The sequence below is a fragment of the Anser cygnoides genome, chromosome 3 (genome assembly GCF_040182565.1).
Source record: "Anser cygnoides isolate HZ-2024a breed goose chromosome 3, Taihu_goose_T2T_genome, whole genome shotgun sequence".
NCBI lineage: Eukaryota > Metazoa > Chordata > Aves > Anseriformes > Anatidae > Anser > Anser cygnoides.
This window is the reverse complement of record NC_089875.1, coordinates 40,053,062-40,068,566: the sequence shown is the minus strand read 5'-3', so window position 1 is coordinate 40,068,566 and position 15,505 is coordinate 40,053,062. Positions and strand designations below refer to the sequence as shown.

The 15,505-nt window shown below is 36.2% G+C and overlaps 1 protein-coding gene across 14 annotated transcripts in view; it reads right to left on the bottom strand.

The window, feature by feature from the left end:
* The window catches only part of RGS7 (regulator of G protein signaling 7), a 268,219-nt gene that overhangs the window by 68,080 nt on the left and 184,634 nt on the right, over nt 1–15,505 (bottom strand). For all 14 annotated transcript variants that reach the window (XR_010830253.1, XR_010830254.1, XM_066993975.1 and 11 more), the window contains one exon: nt 10,317–10,368. Coding sequence is in view for 12 of the 14 variants with exons in the window: in XM_066993975.1 (XP_066850076.1) it covers nt 10,317–10,368 (52 nt within the window). In the remaining 2 variants the exon portion in view is untranslated. The remainder of the gene's footprint in view (nt 1–10,316; nt 10,369–15,505) is intronic.

Genomic DNA, 15,505 nt, shown 5'->3' with positions numbered 1-15,505 from the left:
AGTCACATGAGAAGGTGGCAGTAGCTCAGGAATTTGAGTTCACTAGTTCACACTCTTGTTGGCATAAATCCTCAGCTTGTCCATAGCGAAACTCACTAACAGGCTGGAATGCAAGAAGAATGTGAAAATCTCTTATTTTCAGCCAGAACCTTTGAAGACACAGAAAAATATGTTTTTGTTCTTTCAGCTTTTAGAGCAATGAGATCTGAAATATGGATGCTGCTGCCTTTTGCTGGTACCATTCCTTTTCTGCACCGAAACATGTAACTTGACCTTGAGCGTTGGGGCGGGGGGAGTGATGTCAGTGAGTCTCCTGTTCCTGTCTCAAAGCAGAGTCACGATCCTTTGACATTTCAGAGAATGACAGTGTCTGCTTTTCTAATCCCATAGTTTGTATGAGTTTTCAGTGTTTTTACAGCTTGATATGGAACAAAAATCTGCTGGAAGGTTCTGATACTAAAATCTTATCACTTCTCTATCTTCACATATGCTTTTCTAGCACAAAAACATGATGCAGTTAATGACATCATACCCAGTGTTGTGTTTCCCATTTTTTCCCCAAAAACATGAACATCTGCATTTGTAGAATGGAAATTACAATAATGGAGACGACATTTTCAGCTCATCAGTGTTCATTTATGTTCTGTTAATGAGAGATGTTTAGAACTGCATATTCCATTGAATTATCAGACTCCATCATTATCGGATGGTCTTTGGTAATTGTAGTGTATTGGCAGTTTGACAGACTCTGTAAAATTCTGCAGTTTGCTCTTGTGCCTGAAGGAAGGAAGTTGTCAAAATACTCTATTTTTGTTCTTACATATCTTCTTGTGGTCATACTGCTCCGTATTAGAACACAAGGCATTTCCGAGCCAGAAATGTTTATGCTTTAAAGCAAGGATGCTGAAAGAATGAATAAAGTTTGAAAGGCTTCAAAGAAAGGGAAAAGTATCTAAATTTAGCCAATAATCACCATTTTATGAAGGAGAGTACTATTAATTGCCTATGTTAGGAACAAGAAGATCGGACTGCAGCTATTCTTTGGGTCAGTCCTGAAGCAGGTTCTAGTTTTGAGCCTATACTACTCTAAAGCAGCACAGGTGGAGGCCCATTCATTTGCAGTACATGCAACAAATAAAAGGGCCACCTTTACTGAAAGTGACCCCCAAGGACCCTGCTCAGGACCCTCAGTGCTCCAAGGAACTATAAATGCCCCAGGCAGCCCATCCAGAGCCTCTGCTGTGGCACCCACTGGCCCAGGAGCTGAATTTAAGCACAGCTACTTCCCATGGCCCCTGCTTGAGCTACACTAGGTATGCCTGTAACCAGCCCTGAACCTTACCAGTGCTGCTTTGACTTCCTGGCTGAAGCCAGGACCTTCCTGTTCACTTACAACCCTGACGGTGAGGACTTTGCCCCTGCTTACACTGTTGACACCCACAGCTCTCGCTTACCTTCTGTTGCAGAGCTGCATGCCTTTGCCATTCTCTGACAAGGGTGCTGAAAAATGCTTAACATATGGATGAATGATAAGCAGGGAACAGGGTCTGATTAATAACCTCAATTTACTATATATGGACTGCCACATACCATCTTATTTTTAGTGCCAGTGTATTCTGATGGATTTTGCAATCAACATAATTGCCTCCACTAAAGTGAACTGTGTATTAGATGCTATATGCTTTACAAGTTACTGATTAGCATGAGAAAACTGATTTTCCAGCCATTTTAAACACAGTATTAATATGCAGCAATTCATAATGAAAGATGGCCAGCGACGTATATAAATGTGCATCTGAACCACAAAACAGTACTAAAACACACTTTGGAAAACTCTGCTCAGATGTTCACAAAACCTGGAAAATTTGAGAGTTTAAAATGAGAATCAGAAGTGTTCTACAAATAGCTGCATGAAGATGGTGTCTGGGCTTTCTCTCTTGCAAGTTTTTAAACTGATATATCCAAAATAATCCATTGTCATGGTTAACTACCTTTGTTTCTTGCTCTTGGCTGCTCAATTGTACTTGAAAGCTCACTGAAACCTTTTTTTTTTTTTTTTTCTTTTTTCTTTTTTTCTTTCTTTCTGGTAATTACAGGTTTTATTCTAGAATCAAGAAACTGGACTGATAATGCACTGTATTATGTACACTTACTGAAAGGAAAAAAAAAAAAAAAAAAAAAGAGCTTCCAACCAATAGTTAAAGTTGGGAATTTAAACTTGTTTCTAAAAGGGGCCTAAATCTCTGCTCCACAGAGCAGAGAAAAAGCTTCAGCTAAATTCAATGGAAGTACAACTGGACCTCTGAAGACCACAGATAATGCCACCTACGCATCAACCACCATGTACACAAACTTAAACTCCTTACATAACTGTCCTAGTGCCAATAGTGTTACAGCTTGATTCAGCCCCAGATGGTGGGTGTAACTCTCAGCAAACACTCATTTTCTTCACTTAGGCCAGATTAAATTTATAGTCTCTTTGAGTCAAAATTCTGGTTTCAGAGTCAGTGTGTACCTGCCTAGTCAATATTTAAAGAGCAAGGAAAAAGGAAATACTGTAAGCTCCAAGGGTTTCAAAGTGCCCTGTGGGCAGACAGAAGTTCTCCATATATGAATGTCTGCGTTAGATGCAGAATTACAGGACAATCGGCACAGAGCATGACTACAGAATAGAAAAAATGAAATTAACTATCTTATTTAAGCATCAGGATTTCCAGGGCTATTTATGCCATCTTTAGGTCAGCTCTAAAAAAGTATTTTTTTTCTCTTTGTGACAGCTAGTGAGTTTCACTTAGTCTTTAAAAAAAAAAAAAAAAAAAGGATAACTTTCTTTTAGGTGGACAAATGGGTCAGCCTCATGTATCAAGAACTACACTTTTCAGTAAAAGCTAAGAACATTCAATACAAGTAAGACTGTGACAGTTTATGTGCTCTAAACTGCCAAATGGTCAAAAACATAATTTCTGGAATAGTCCTACCATTTAATACCGATAATATCTACCAATAGTCCTACCCTTTAATCTCTGATCACAATAGTTCTATATCATTTAAGGAATGTGATTTGATTATAAATTTAGAAGAGTAGAGCCAAATTAATTACAAATTTTTATATTAACCAAGGGCAAGAAAGAAAACCAATTTCAAATTAACAGAGAGCTCAAGAACTAGAAAAGGCAAATCCATCTTTTACACAGAAAATTCCTCAGATTATGTTGCCTGATAAAATTCTGCAGGTTGACAAAAAAAAAGAAAAAAAAAAAAAAAGGTTTCAGAATAAAGACCACCCAACCCACCTAAATTATGGGATCAGTTAAGGAATATCGTGCTGTCAAATCTAATTTAAAATTGTATCCATTGAATTACTTCATGCTTCCTGATATTATCATAATGCTTTCAATTTGCATTGAAAAATTTATTTTAAATTGTATCCATTGAATTATTTAATGCTTCCTGATATTATCTTAATGCTTTCAATTTGCAAATTTGCATTCAATAATTTAATCACCTGCATTGGTACAAAAAAATAATAAATAAAAAAAAAATCATATCTCCTCACAGGTTCTCATTTAATAGGGGCTCATATGAATTTGATATAAAATTTCTAACAAATCCAAATACACTGACTTTGCATAGAAACCACTTAGGGCATGTGCAATTCAAGACAAGGATGAGAAGACAAAAGATGGAGAGCATTCTCTTCTAAACTGCAAAAGCCAGCTACAGGGACAGCATCAGAAGACGGTCATTACTTGACAAAGGTGTCAGTTACTCAGTGCCCACCCAGCAAAGGGCTGGCAGTAGCAAGGCTACAGAAAAATACATTTTTTGTCACGGCCTGAAAGCTCTAATTTCCATATTAATAATGAAACAGAAAAACAAAACCAAACAAAAAACACAAACTGTGATTTGAAAGTAATTCTGAACATTATGAGTTATGTTTATAAATCTCAGAACTTATTCTGATAGATTATATCTCTATTTATATGGGGCCTGGATGCAGATTATCAATGCTTTTAATTAAAGCTATTAAAGTAATGCTGTACATACTTTAATGTGCATACAAACGCCTTGGCCAAACACATTTTACATGTTACACATATTATGGAAATTTACACATACATGGAAAGAAAAATTTGGGTAAGTAAAAAACTCTGAAGTTGTGAGCTGATTGGAGAGCATTTTCAGGAAATGTCTCCTGCTTACAGAGCCCTCTCTGTGGTGGTTTGTCAATGTCAGAATTAGCAAGGTTCAGAACAAAATTCAGGACATGTTTGTTGAAGTGAGACTTTCTTTTCATCATTTATATGACTGAGATAGCTCCTAATGAGTAAATGATATAGCTCTACAGAGTAATATAATGGAATAAATCCAGAGTGAAAAAAAAAAAAACACTTGTAGGTCACCTAGTCCGTCTTTCTGTTAACACAGGTCTCTTTCCTAAAGTACTTTTCATTGTGTTCTGCCCAGATTAAATTTTGTGCATAGCAAGCACTGGACCCAGCCACATTTCTTGAGGGACAATTCTGTTTGATAGATTGTAGTCCTCACTTAGACCTGTCACCAAGAGCTTAGCCAACACATTCTGTATATGTAGTTTCTCAAAGAAAAGCCACTCACTTAAAGAGCTACGACCCAGTCTTATAAAAAAAAATATTAGTAGATTAGTTGAGTCTGGTGGAAAGTGTCTGTTTCTTACTACACCTGGAAATAGAGTAAATTTTGAGATACTTTGAGGCAGGTCCTTAAAAGAGGGATCTATTAAGAACCTAAGAGAATTGCTTGTGCGAGTCATTGCTGACATACTCTTGCTGACACAAACTGTTGAAAAAATAAATATTTGGCATCAAGAATCAAGATTATAGAATTACAGAGCTATCCACAAGCTATTTACACCATATTAGTAAATTTCTCCTAATTCTCAAGGCATACATTTTAACAAATACATTTTTATTCATATCTAACAATTTATATAGAACAAAATGCTACTCTGCTACCAGTTTTGCCCCAAGCTACTGACTCATATTTATGGATTAATTTCCAGAGATGCTGAGCACATGCAGTTTTCCAGCAGAGCTCAGGCATGCAATAGGGCTTAATATTTCTCAAATCCAGACTGCTTACTGCTAAGCTGTTGCCAAGGGAATCCTGCCTGAGCATTTGGGGTAAAGGATATAATGCCTCCTCTGTATCCTCTATATAGAAGTCCTCCTTCTTGCCAGTTATTCCAAGCACAAGAGTGCAGAAAAATGTGCAAGAAAGAAAATTCCAAACATAATCAACATTTCAGAGAGGAATTTGAAGGTAGGTATGTAAAAGAAGTAGGCAACAAACGCTAGAGAGAAAATTATGCAAAAATTTTCAATATATGAAAAAAATTATGCATGATTGCAATTACTTTACAGGCACTATGTACTATGTACTCTTTAGAATGACTGCAAGCTTTGCAGAGAAGAAGTAAATGAGCCAGGTGCTATGGCTCATGTTCAGAAGGGAGCAACAGAGGCTGAGCATAGAGAGGCCTATGTCAGTTTAATTTATATGATAAGAAAGTATCTCTAAGAAGCAAGCTTTGTATGGACTTGCTGGTTAGTTGAATTATCAAGAAAAAATAAAATGGATGGACTTTTGCTTTCACAAAAAGGCTGGAGAACAATTGCATTGAGACAACAACTTTCATATAGCAGAAGTAGATATTTCTATATTTTACTGTAAATCAGACTGGATAGGAATGTTTATAGAACTGCCACAGAAGTTTACAGGCAGCACTTGTTCTTATCCAGAAAAGAAGCATATACTTTTAAAGGGAGTAATTAATAAAGGCATTATCTCTTGCAAGTGATCTAACTTCCTAGAACACTGCATTCACAGCATGTCTTTAACTAGAGGGCTACTAAACATAAACTTAAATTTACTAAAAAAAAATAATAAATTACTAATTTACTAAACATAATTTAAAATTTGTCATTCTTCAGAACAGCAGAATTTAAGAATTTACTTTTTATGTATAGAAAAATACATTATTTATTGTCGTTTATTGAACACAAAGTCATGCTTTTAAACTCACATTGCAGTATCAGTTATTTACTGTATTCTCCGTAACCTACTAAAATTCTGAAAACTCACCCATTTCTAACTTCTCTGGGAGAAAGGCACACACAAAAATTACAATGCTGAAACAGCATCTTCTTGCAACTATATAGATGCAATTGACTGTTGTCTTCTAGTAGTCCAAAACTCTTTTGCATTTTAAATGATCGTGGCACTTTCAAAATCTTATTCTGACTCTCCTTTGAGAGTCTTTCTTTTTTTTTTTTCTAAATGTATAGTCAAGAGTAAGAAAAGGACTGTATATTACAGACACTTTTGAGTCTAAATATCAGCAAAAGCAAATGAGAAATAATGAATAAAAGTTACAGATTCTCCTTCAGAACCTACACATCTGAAATTCTTATTCTCTTTTTCTCTAATTCTCTTACATTGTCACAAATATTTCCCTTTGTTTGCTTAGGCTTAAGCTTGAGATTTTCAAACTCAAAAACAATTTGCATTTTGTTGTGAATGGAATTTTCTCCTAACCCCTCATATTTCTTAGTTTTCTCATTCAAACAAGAGAATAGTAAGAATTCAAACTCATCACATTTGCAGCAGTTGTGTTTCACTACATCTCCAAGAGATTTGGATTAATCCCATGAGAGCTGAGGCCATATGTATATGGAATAATAATTTCATATGTGATATTATATTTACCCATTCTTAGATTAAATGGATTTAACAAGTGTCCATCTTTAATTATATCTCAATGAAATTAACTGTTTTTAATCTGCTAGAGAAAAAAATATGTTAGTAAAAAAATCATATCTACAAGAAAAGAAAAATGATTATAGGTAGGTAGCAATTAAGCCATTTGCTTCATTCATTTCCAGAGCCTGTTTTTTGAACTGAAATCTAATTCTATATGTTACAAAAACAAATTTTAATTCAGGAACATGGCTTAACAAACAGGAAATGCAAAGTGACTTGAACTACACCATACTTAAAAAATCAACAAATAATAATACTAAAAAAGTGAAATGTGCATATTTTTATTAATAAAATCCCACTGAATCCAATGGGGTTCTGCACAGAACAATATGTCTTGTATGGGTGGACTTCAAGGTATATGGCATTAAAATGGTTCTTCAATAGACAGAACCAAAGAACCCAACATTTAAAAAAATATTTGTAATTTGAGGCATTTATCCTGACATATTTTATGGCATGATTTTCAAGGGAAGGAAAAGGAGATTTTCCACAGTTTGTGAATATTAACATTTTCTTAGTAGCCTCAGAATGACCATCTGATCACTGTTTTGATAGCTAAAATCATAGCCAAAGGCTATACAATTCCATGTTGACGTACAGTAAATTAGTCCAAGCTCTGTTTTTGTCACCAAGACACAGTGCTGCACTATGGCTTAATTATGAGAAGTATCCTGAAGTTTCTTGAAATTATGGAAGATTGTTTGTTTGTGTTTTTTTTTTCTTTACATTTTCCTAAGATAAATCTTTTTTATGAAAATATGTAATATTAAAGTCTAATATGGGTCAATAAATGATATTTTAGAGAAGATACTAACTTATTTTACAAATATATAAGGATATTTCCTTTTTAGTTAGCTCTGGTAATAAACTAACACATGCAGTACCTCAAGATCATTTAATTTCTAGTTTAATTATTTTTCTGGCTGTATTCTACATTCTGGACAGTAGCCCAGCTATGCTTGAGTAATCGTAAATGGTTGGGTATAATTTTTAAATTAAAATAAAATTTTAGTGTGTTTTCAAAGACTTGTAAAATTAGGTCAATGGCAAAGAAAGTGGTTTGCTTTGTTATTAGCTTTGATAAACGAAGATTACAGAGGAAGCCTATTTCTTGCTTGCTTGCTTGCTTGCGAGACTCCTAATGCCTGCCAGTCATTTGTTTTAGGAAGTAGAGATTCAAGCTTGTTCTGGATATGTCCATTAAAACAGAAGCACAGCACAGTACAATAATACATGACAAGTACTAAATGCATTTATGTATCTGTAATTCTATTTATTATACTTTCTAGTAAGTAACAATTACTGTGAAAATCTGCAGAACCTTTTTGGAGTGTGTTTGGGATGGAATTTAATATCATCAAATTGCTTCAATCCTACTTTAGATTTACTTTGGATTTTTGAGTATTATACATTTGAGTTTTCTTTACTGTTGTGATGACCATTTGTTTACAACAGATATGTGATCCTTTTTGCAAGGAGCTTGTTTAGTTCCCTTATCTTCCTTCTGTTTGTATGCAGAGAAAGCTATCAGTAAAAAAAATAAAAAATCCTCAGGCCACAAGGCAAAGGCTAATTTCTGGGACTGGGAAGAGGCTAACCCAATAAGAATACTATTGAAAAGTTATTATAAAAAATTACTTTCCTGTGAATGCTCTAGCCTTAGCCAATTCTGGCAATTCACAGCTGCCTTAAGTAGGTCTAGTGTAGGCTGTAGGTAGGTGACTTATAGGCTCTTGATTCCAAAGGAGAAATGACATGGCAGGGTTAGGATTTTCCCTTCCTTCACCTAACTGCAACAGAAGAACTTAAATTCACCTGTGGAACATATTTTACAAGTCTTATATTAAATCTCAAAAGATCTCAAGCCAGTACATTTACTGCTCAACACAGGGAAGAATCTGATAGCAAATTAAATTTTGTGTTTCTGGCATGAAAAAAATGCATAGATTATGTAAGAATTCTGTTCACTGACTGACTAATGTATATAATTCATTGCCCAAGCCAGTGACTAGCTGTGACTAGAAAGTTATAGTTTCTCCTAATTTAGATTAAAGGATATTAATAGAAACTTTCTCAACCTGATCTCAAGTTCACAGCTGATAAGTGCATGCTTATTTATTAAAATTCTCCCAGTAATGTCATACACACTAGAGCTGAACAACTCAATGTCTCTTAAAACCACAACAAATTACTTTCTGATCTTTAACATATTAGAAGACTATATTGAAGTGTCCCTTTGAGGAAAGCAAATAACACTTTCAAGGGAAGAAAAAAAATTGCAATAAGTGGTAAATCAAGCATTTCTCCTTCAGAGATTAATTCCCTTGCATGGAGTGGCTGATCACTCAGATGCAGTATGAGTGAATCTTTGCTCCTTTGTAGCTTTTGATAACTACTTGTTGGACATCTTCACTTATCAGCATGTTATAAGAAGAATGAGCATTTTTCTCATTCTATAGAATGAGGCACTCTTTGCAAACTTTACATTGAAGGCACTCATCTCTGCTGAAAATCTCAGCATGAAATTGTTTTATTTAGCAACGTATTTGAAATCAAACTAAGTCAGCTCCAGAAAAGCAAGAAATGTCCATTGGAACCATCCACCCTTACACTGATCCCTGGGGTCTTCAGCTTCCAAGAGCTGAGGTTGAAACCTTATTACAAGTGAATACCAACCTAAATTTCCAAAAGGCTGTAGACACTCCAAATTTTAGTTTTTGTAAAGATAAGCTATCATGCACATGCTTATGCCCTAAATAAGTGACCTGGTCTTCAGATGAGCTGAGTACTTACAGTTTGCACTAGAATGAACAGGAGACAGTTCATAGATAATTCCTTTTCTTGAAAAATTAGGTCATTGTTTGCTGTACAGAGGCACCTAATTTTAGTTACCATTTTTGAAAAGCTTAGCCTAAGGCTTTTTGCAATACTTTAATACCTATTATGTTTAGAATTTCCAAAGTACACATAAATAATTATAATGTATAAATTGTGAATAGAAATCCACAAAACAGGGAAATAAATAAGGTATTTTCTAATACAGTTCATATTAGAACCATATTAGTTTTCATAACAAATACTTTTTCTTTTTTTTTTCTGTTGTTTGTCAGAAATAAGAGATCTAAACTAGTTACATCTTTGGGTCTGAATCTGAGAATAACTATTGCACAGCTATCAATAAAATGTTCTCTGCTTCCCTGAGATTTTGTCACTGTAAATGATTATACTTCCTGAAGGAAACAGAAAGTGTAAATGGAAACGTAGGTTTTGGTGCACTTTGAGGCTTCTTCTTTTTTTTTTTTTTCTCAGAATAATACCAAATCTGACTCTCACTTTAATAAACTTTGAAAAAGGTAACAACACATTTGTTTCAATATCAGCAATTTTTGCATAGGAATTACATGACATTAATTATGTTTTTAATAGTGGGATGATTAAACAAGACAGACTAAAATGATGTGTTCATTCATATAATACATAATCCCGAGAGAAATAGGAAAGATTTCCACACTGACCATAGTCTGTGTTTTCCGGCTCCCAACAATTTGATGGCCAAAAATAGGGTGTCTATAGACAAAAAAAAAAAAAAAAAAAAAAAAAAAAGTAGGGAACTCAAGTTAGACAATGCAAGCATTATACAGTTCTTGGGTTGATACTGTTTTTCAAAATCAATTTACATTTTTGGTAGATCTATTATATTGTTAACTTGACAATTTTGAAATAGGCATCAAAACAGAAAATTACTTTTATACACTCCTTTATTGCACTAGTTTCAGAATGGCATTGAAGAAGAAGAACAAAGTGTTCTTCTTATTTTTAAAGGTAAGGGAACAAAAAACACAAGGTTAGGTAGTGAGGTTCTTTTTCATCTTCCCTAGCAACACACCTCTCACATGACCTGAAGAATCAGTTTTAGAAGGTGAAAAAATGGAACATATTTTGGGATACATTCAGTTCTTGATTTTGAAGAGTTTTCATCAGGGTATATTAATATTCAGTACTCTTTTCTATGAGTTATTTGTTTTAAAATGCCAATAAACACATCCTATTTTCACAAAGTTATCAAAGTTATTTTCATTTGTGGAAACCTATATTTTTCCTAATTATTTATCAAGTGTCATTTAAAATATGGTATCTGAATTGAAAGCCAAGAAAAACGTCAACAACTATTTCAATGCTATGTTTATTAAAAGACTGTGAAATGCATTGTTAAAATATTTCCCATCTACAAAATAAAGAATATGACAGTCTAGGCATTTTTCACACCAATAACTTCCTTTTTAACATACTAACTTTCTTGCAAAAATTTAAAGGGTTATATTATTTTATGCCTAGTACATTCATATAAATACAAACACAAAAAATATATATCATTTGAGAAGTTCAATTAATCTAATTAAACATACTGGTCTGTGCAGTATTTCAAACCACAGGTACCTCCTTAGGTAAACCTTCTGGTTTACTCTCTTTTTCCTATTGTTTTTTCTCAAACGTCTTCCAGGTGCACAAACAGAAACCTCTCTTGCTGCCCACTTCCTTCAGATTTGTTTTAATGTTGATATAGAAGTCAAGAGGACTGAATGGTGACACATTCATACCTACTGTCAGGTTAAACACATATTGTGAAAAATCTATCTCTATTGTAACAATGACTCATCAACACAAACAGCTGCAGTTTAGGATTTGCTACATACTAAGTAACAATGAGCTAACAGGTTAAAGATATACATTAGAATAGAAATAGAAATATAGAAATAGAAATAGAAATAGAAATAGAAATAGAAATGGAAGGGAAGGGAAGGGAAGGGAAGGGAAGGGAAGGGAAGGGAAGGGAAGGGAAGGGAAGGGAAGGGAAGGGAAGGGAAGGGAAGGGAAGGGGGAAGGGAAGGGGGAAGGGAAGGGAAGGGAAGGGAAGGGAAGGGAAGGGAAGGGAAGGGAAGGGAAGGGAAGGGAAGGGAAGGGAAGGGAAGGGAAGGGAAGGGAAGGGAAGGGAAGGGAAGGGAAGGGAAGGGAAGGGAAGGGAAGGGAAGGGAAGGGAAGGGAAGGGAAGGGAAGGGAAGGGAAGGGAAGGGAAGGGAAGGGAAGGGAAGGGAAGGGAAGGGAAGGGAAGGGAAGGGAAGGGAAGGGAAGGGAAGGGAAGGGAAGGGAAGGGAAGGGAAGGGAAGGGAAGGGAAGGGAAGGGAAGGGAAGGGAAGGGAAGGGAAGGGAAGGGAAGGGAAGGGAAGGGAAGGGAAGGGAAGGGAAGGGAAGGGAAGGGAAGGGAAGGGAAATAAAATCCCAAGCAAACTTCAAAGGCTGAGAGAAGTTTCTTGCCAGTTGTTTCTCACTTTGTAATGGAGGGGTAATAAGACATTCTTCCTACCAACTGCTCTTTCACCATGCCACCAAAATCAAAGTGACCGATATAAGCACAGATGTAAACAGAAAGCAAACTCCTAAACAATAAATAGCAACACTCAACAAATCCCAAAGAAGCAAGAAACTAAATAAAATAAAATAAAATAAAATAAAATAAAATAAAATAAAGTAACCATGCCAATCGTATAAAGCACAAAGTTACCATCATTTAAGTTTTCAGAGCTGGGAGGGAAGAGCAGTCCTTCCTTAGGGGCTTAAAGTGCATCTTTAGAGGGGCCCAAGAAGGAAAGCATAACTACATCACTGTCCTGCTAACAGTAAACTTAACCTGTGTTTACATGGGTTCAAGCTGAGCTTAATGAAGAAGAATCCAGTGAGGGGGGATACCGAATATAGCATATCCACTCAAGCAGGTCCTAAACTGAAACTGGCTGGGGCTCAGATGTTGCTTGTGGGGGAGTAGCAGCTGTGGTAGAGGACATCTGGAGAAAGGTGCAGGGGGAGAGCCTTTCCAGAAGTAGAAAGGCAGAGTTCTTATGGTTGTGGGAATACTTGCAAAATTCCTCATAAATACTTCAGATTTCTCTTGAGAAATAAGATATACTCCCACCCTGATGAGATTTGAAAAATTAATTGTGTCTTGTGATTTTGAGCCAACGCCAAAAGAAGATCTCTTGGCAGAGAAGGTCTTCTCAGGCAGAGAAGGTCTCTTGGGAAGAAAGTAAACTAAGGGATGAAGAGATGGAAGGGAGATCACAGTTATTGAAAAAGACATATTAAATGTTAAATTACCTTTAGAGGAAAAGTATAATGACAGACTGGTAAAACCACACTGGCAATTTCCAATCAACTAAACTCAGAAAGAGATCAGGCAAAAAGCACAAATGAATACGTATGCTAGTAAGTCTAAGCATCCCTGCACCACCATCCCTCTGGAGATAAAAGCAGAGGAGTAAAAACAGAACATGAGTTTTAATTAGCAAAGTACATAAGCCATAATAAAAGGTTTCATAACGTGTTATAAGATAAACCAAAAGAGGAAACCCACCAGAAAGAAAACATTACAACATGGGAAAGGGGTTCAAGTAACAGTATAGATAAGTACAGATGATTATTAGATGTCTCCCTTATTTGAGTCTCTGAAAGGAGGGAGACTGTGAAAGATAAGAGTCTTTCTGCCATGGAATTGCAGGCAGGCGTGAGCTCTCCTTACTGAGGCTCTGACCTAGGCAGGCACAAGCTGCCTCCCAGCTGCAAGCTGTGGCCCTACCTGCATGGTGCTCGGATGCATTTAATGGGACCTGCTGAGAAGTGTAGCTCAACAGCTCAGACACTGCAATGTGGCTGGGGCTGGCATCCAGCCAGCCAACTCCTGGTGGGAACAAGTTCGAATCTGCTTGCAATCAGCTCCATGAACATGCCCAAAATTAATTTTGACATGAAGATAAGGCTACAGGGCAAAGTACAGGGGAAAAAAAAAAAAAAGAGAGAGAGAAATATTTATATGACGTCAGAACATTCAAGTTAGAGGCCTGATGAAATACACCACAGAATGCTTAAGGAAAACTGTGCATTTTCATGTGGGTAAGCTGTGGGTTCATTTGTAGAAAACAAAAACCAAGCCAAATAAACAAAACAACTCCTGATTCTGCAGCGCTGAGATGCATGCATGTGTGTGTTATAAGGGGAAATTTGCTCTAATATTTCTTTCTCTTCTATCTCTAATTCTCTAATAGCTATGGAGAACCAGTAAGAGTTATCAAAAATACTGGATTATCTGCATGATATTTGAAAGGGGTGCAAGTTATCTGAAGGGTAAGTTATGCCTGGAAAAAAAAATTCATTCAAATTACCTCTGAAACATGAGCAGTTATTATGGAAAAAAAACAAAACAAAAAAAAAAAACAACACAGAAGGCAGATGAGTCTCAAAAAACTAAAGAAAAGGAAAGATCTACCTTTTGCAGAATGGGGGCAAATGCTGAAATTTTCTGGATTCTTTCTACATCTTTCTAGATCTAGTTTCTAGATTGAACAATTGTCATACAATATGCATTTGTGAATTCCCAAAAGCTAAATGTAGAACATACCTTTATTTCTTAAGAACATATTAGGTCTCTGATGGCGTAAAGCCCTTACTACATGAGAAATAAACAGTAGATGCAATGTATTTTGACCAAAGCAAAGTACCATATTGCTTTCTTACTAGTAAATAAAGAACTATGGTATCAAAATTAGACAGGTGTTCCAAAGCATCTACAGCTGCTGATAAAGTTGTATTCAGAGAGAAGGCAAGCATTATTCACTTTCAAAGCAGGAAATGGCATTGGTGGGTGATTCTACGCAAAAATCCATCAGTGACAAACCTGTGTGTAGTTGAAATGACTGATGTTTTCCCAAGGGTGTATTCTACATTTTCTTGCTTAACTGTTTGGTATAAACAGTCATAAAGTTCCGATTTTAATCTACCTTACCATGTGTCACACACACTGGTTAAAGTGGAATACCTGATAAATTATAGTAATAGAAGTAAATCTCCCGGCTGAGAAAAGACCAGGGGAGAAACCTCATCACAAGACTCACACAACAGTACAATTCAGTTATTAGAAGGATACATTCTGTTTTTGGGGAAACATGTTCCCAGGAGCTGGCTAGGTTCCGTCATGTACCAAGCAGCCTCTTGCTGCCTTCGCTCTCCAGGAGTCCATCCTCAGAGCAGCCTCCTGCTCCCCAGCTGCAGTACCCCTCAGCCCTGGTGCTGCACAGGCTCCTGCCTACCTGCACAGGCTGCTGCCTGCCTGCACAGAGATTTGCAGTGCCAAGCACTCCCATCAGGCAAGCTAACAGCGACCTTACACAAGGTGACAGAGAAATCCATAGAATCTTTTACTCCAAAACCCCAGTTTTCCAACTGATGAAGTCTGGAGTATTTCTTTGACCCTTACATATTTTACAAGACTCATGTGCCACAAAATACGTGGCTGCCTCTCCCAGTTCTATAATGTGAGTGCTGAGTTCACATCTTTTCTCTTCTGTTCCAAAAGTCTCCACACAATTTCACAGTCAAGATATTTAATAATCGCTCAGAAGAATTTGCTGGAGAGGTTATCCATGAAGACTGTGGAACAAAGGATTTATCTTGTTCAACAAGGAAAGATTAAGAAGTAAGAAAAGACCAATAATAAGACCCCAGGTCTCAAGGAATGAGTTTAGGAATGAGTATAGGAAGAGTGTGCAAGTGAGAAAGCTGGATCCTCTTGTCTGATTAAAACACTCTCACAGCAATACAAGGAGGCTCTGCCCATGTAAATAAACTCTATACCTGGACAATGCTACCGAAGCTTGGT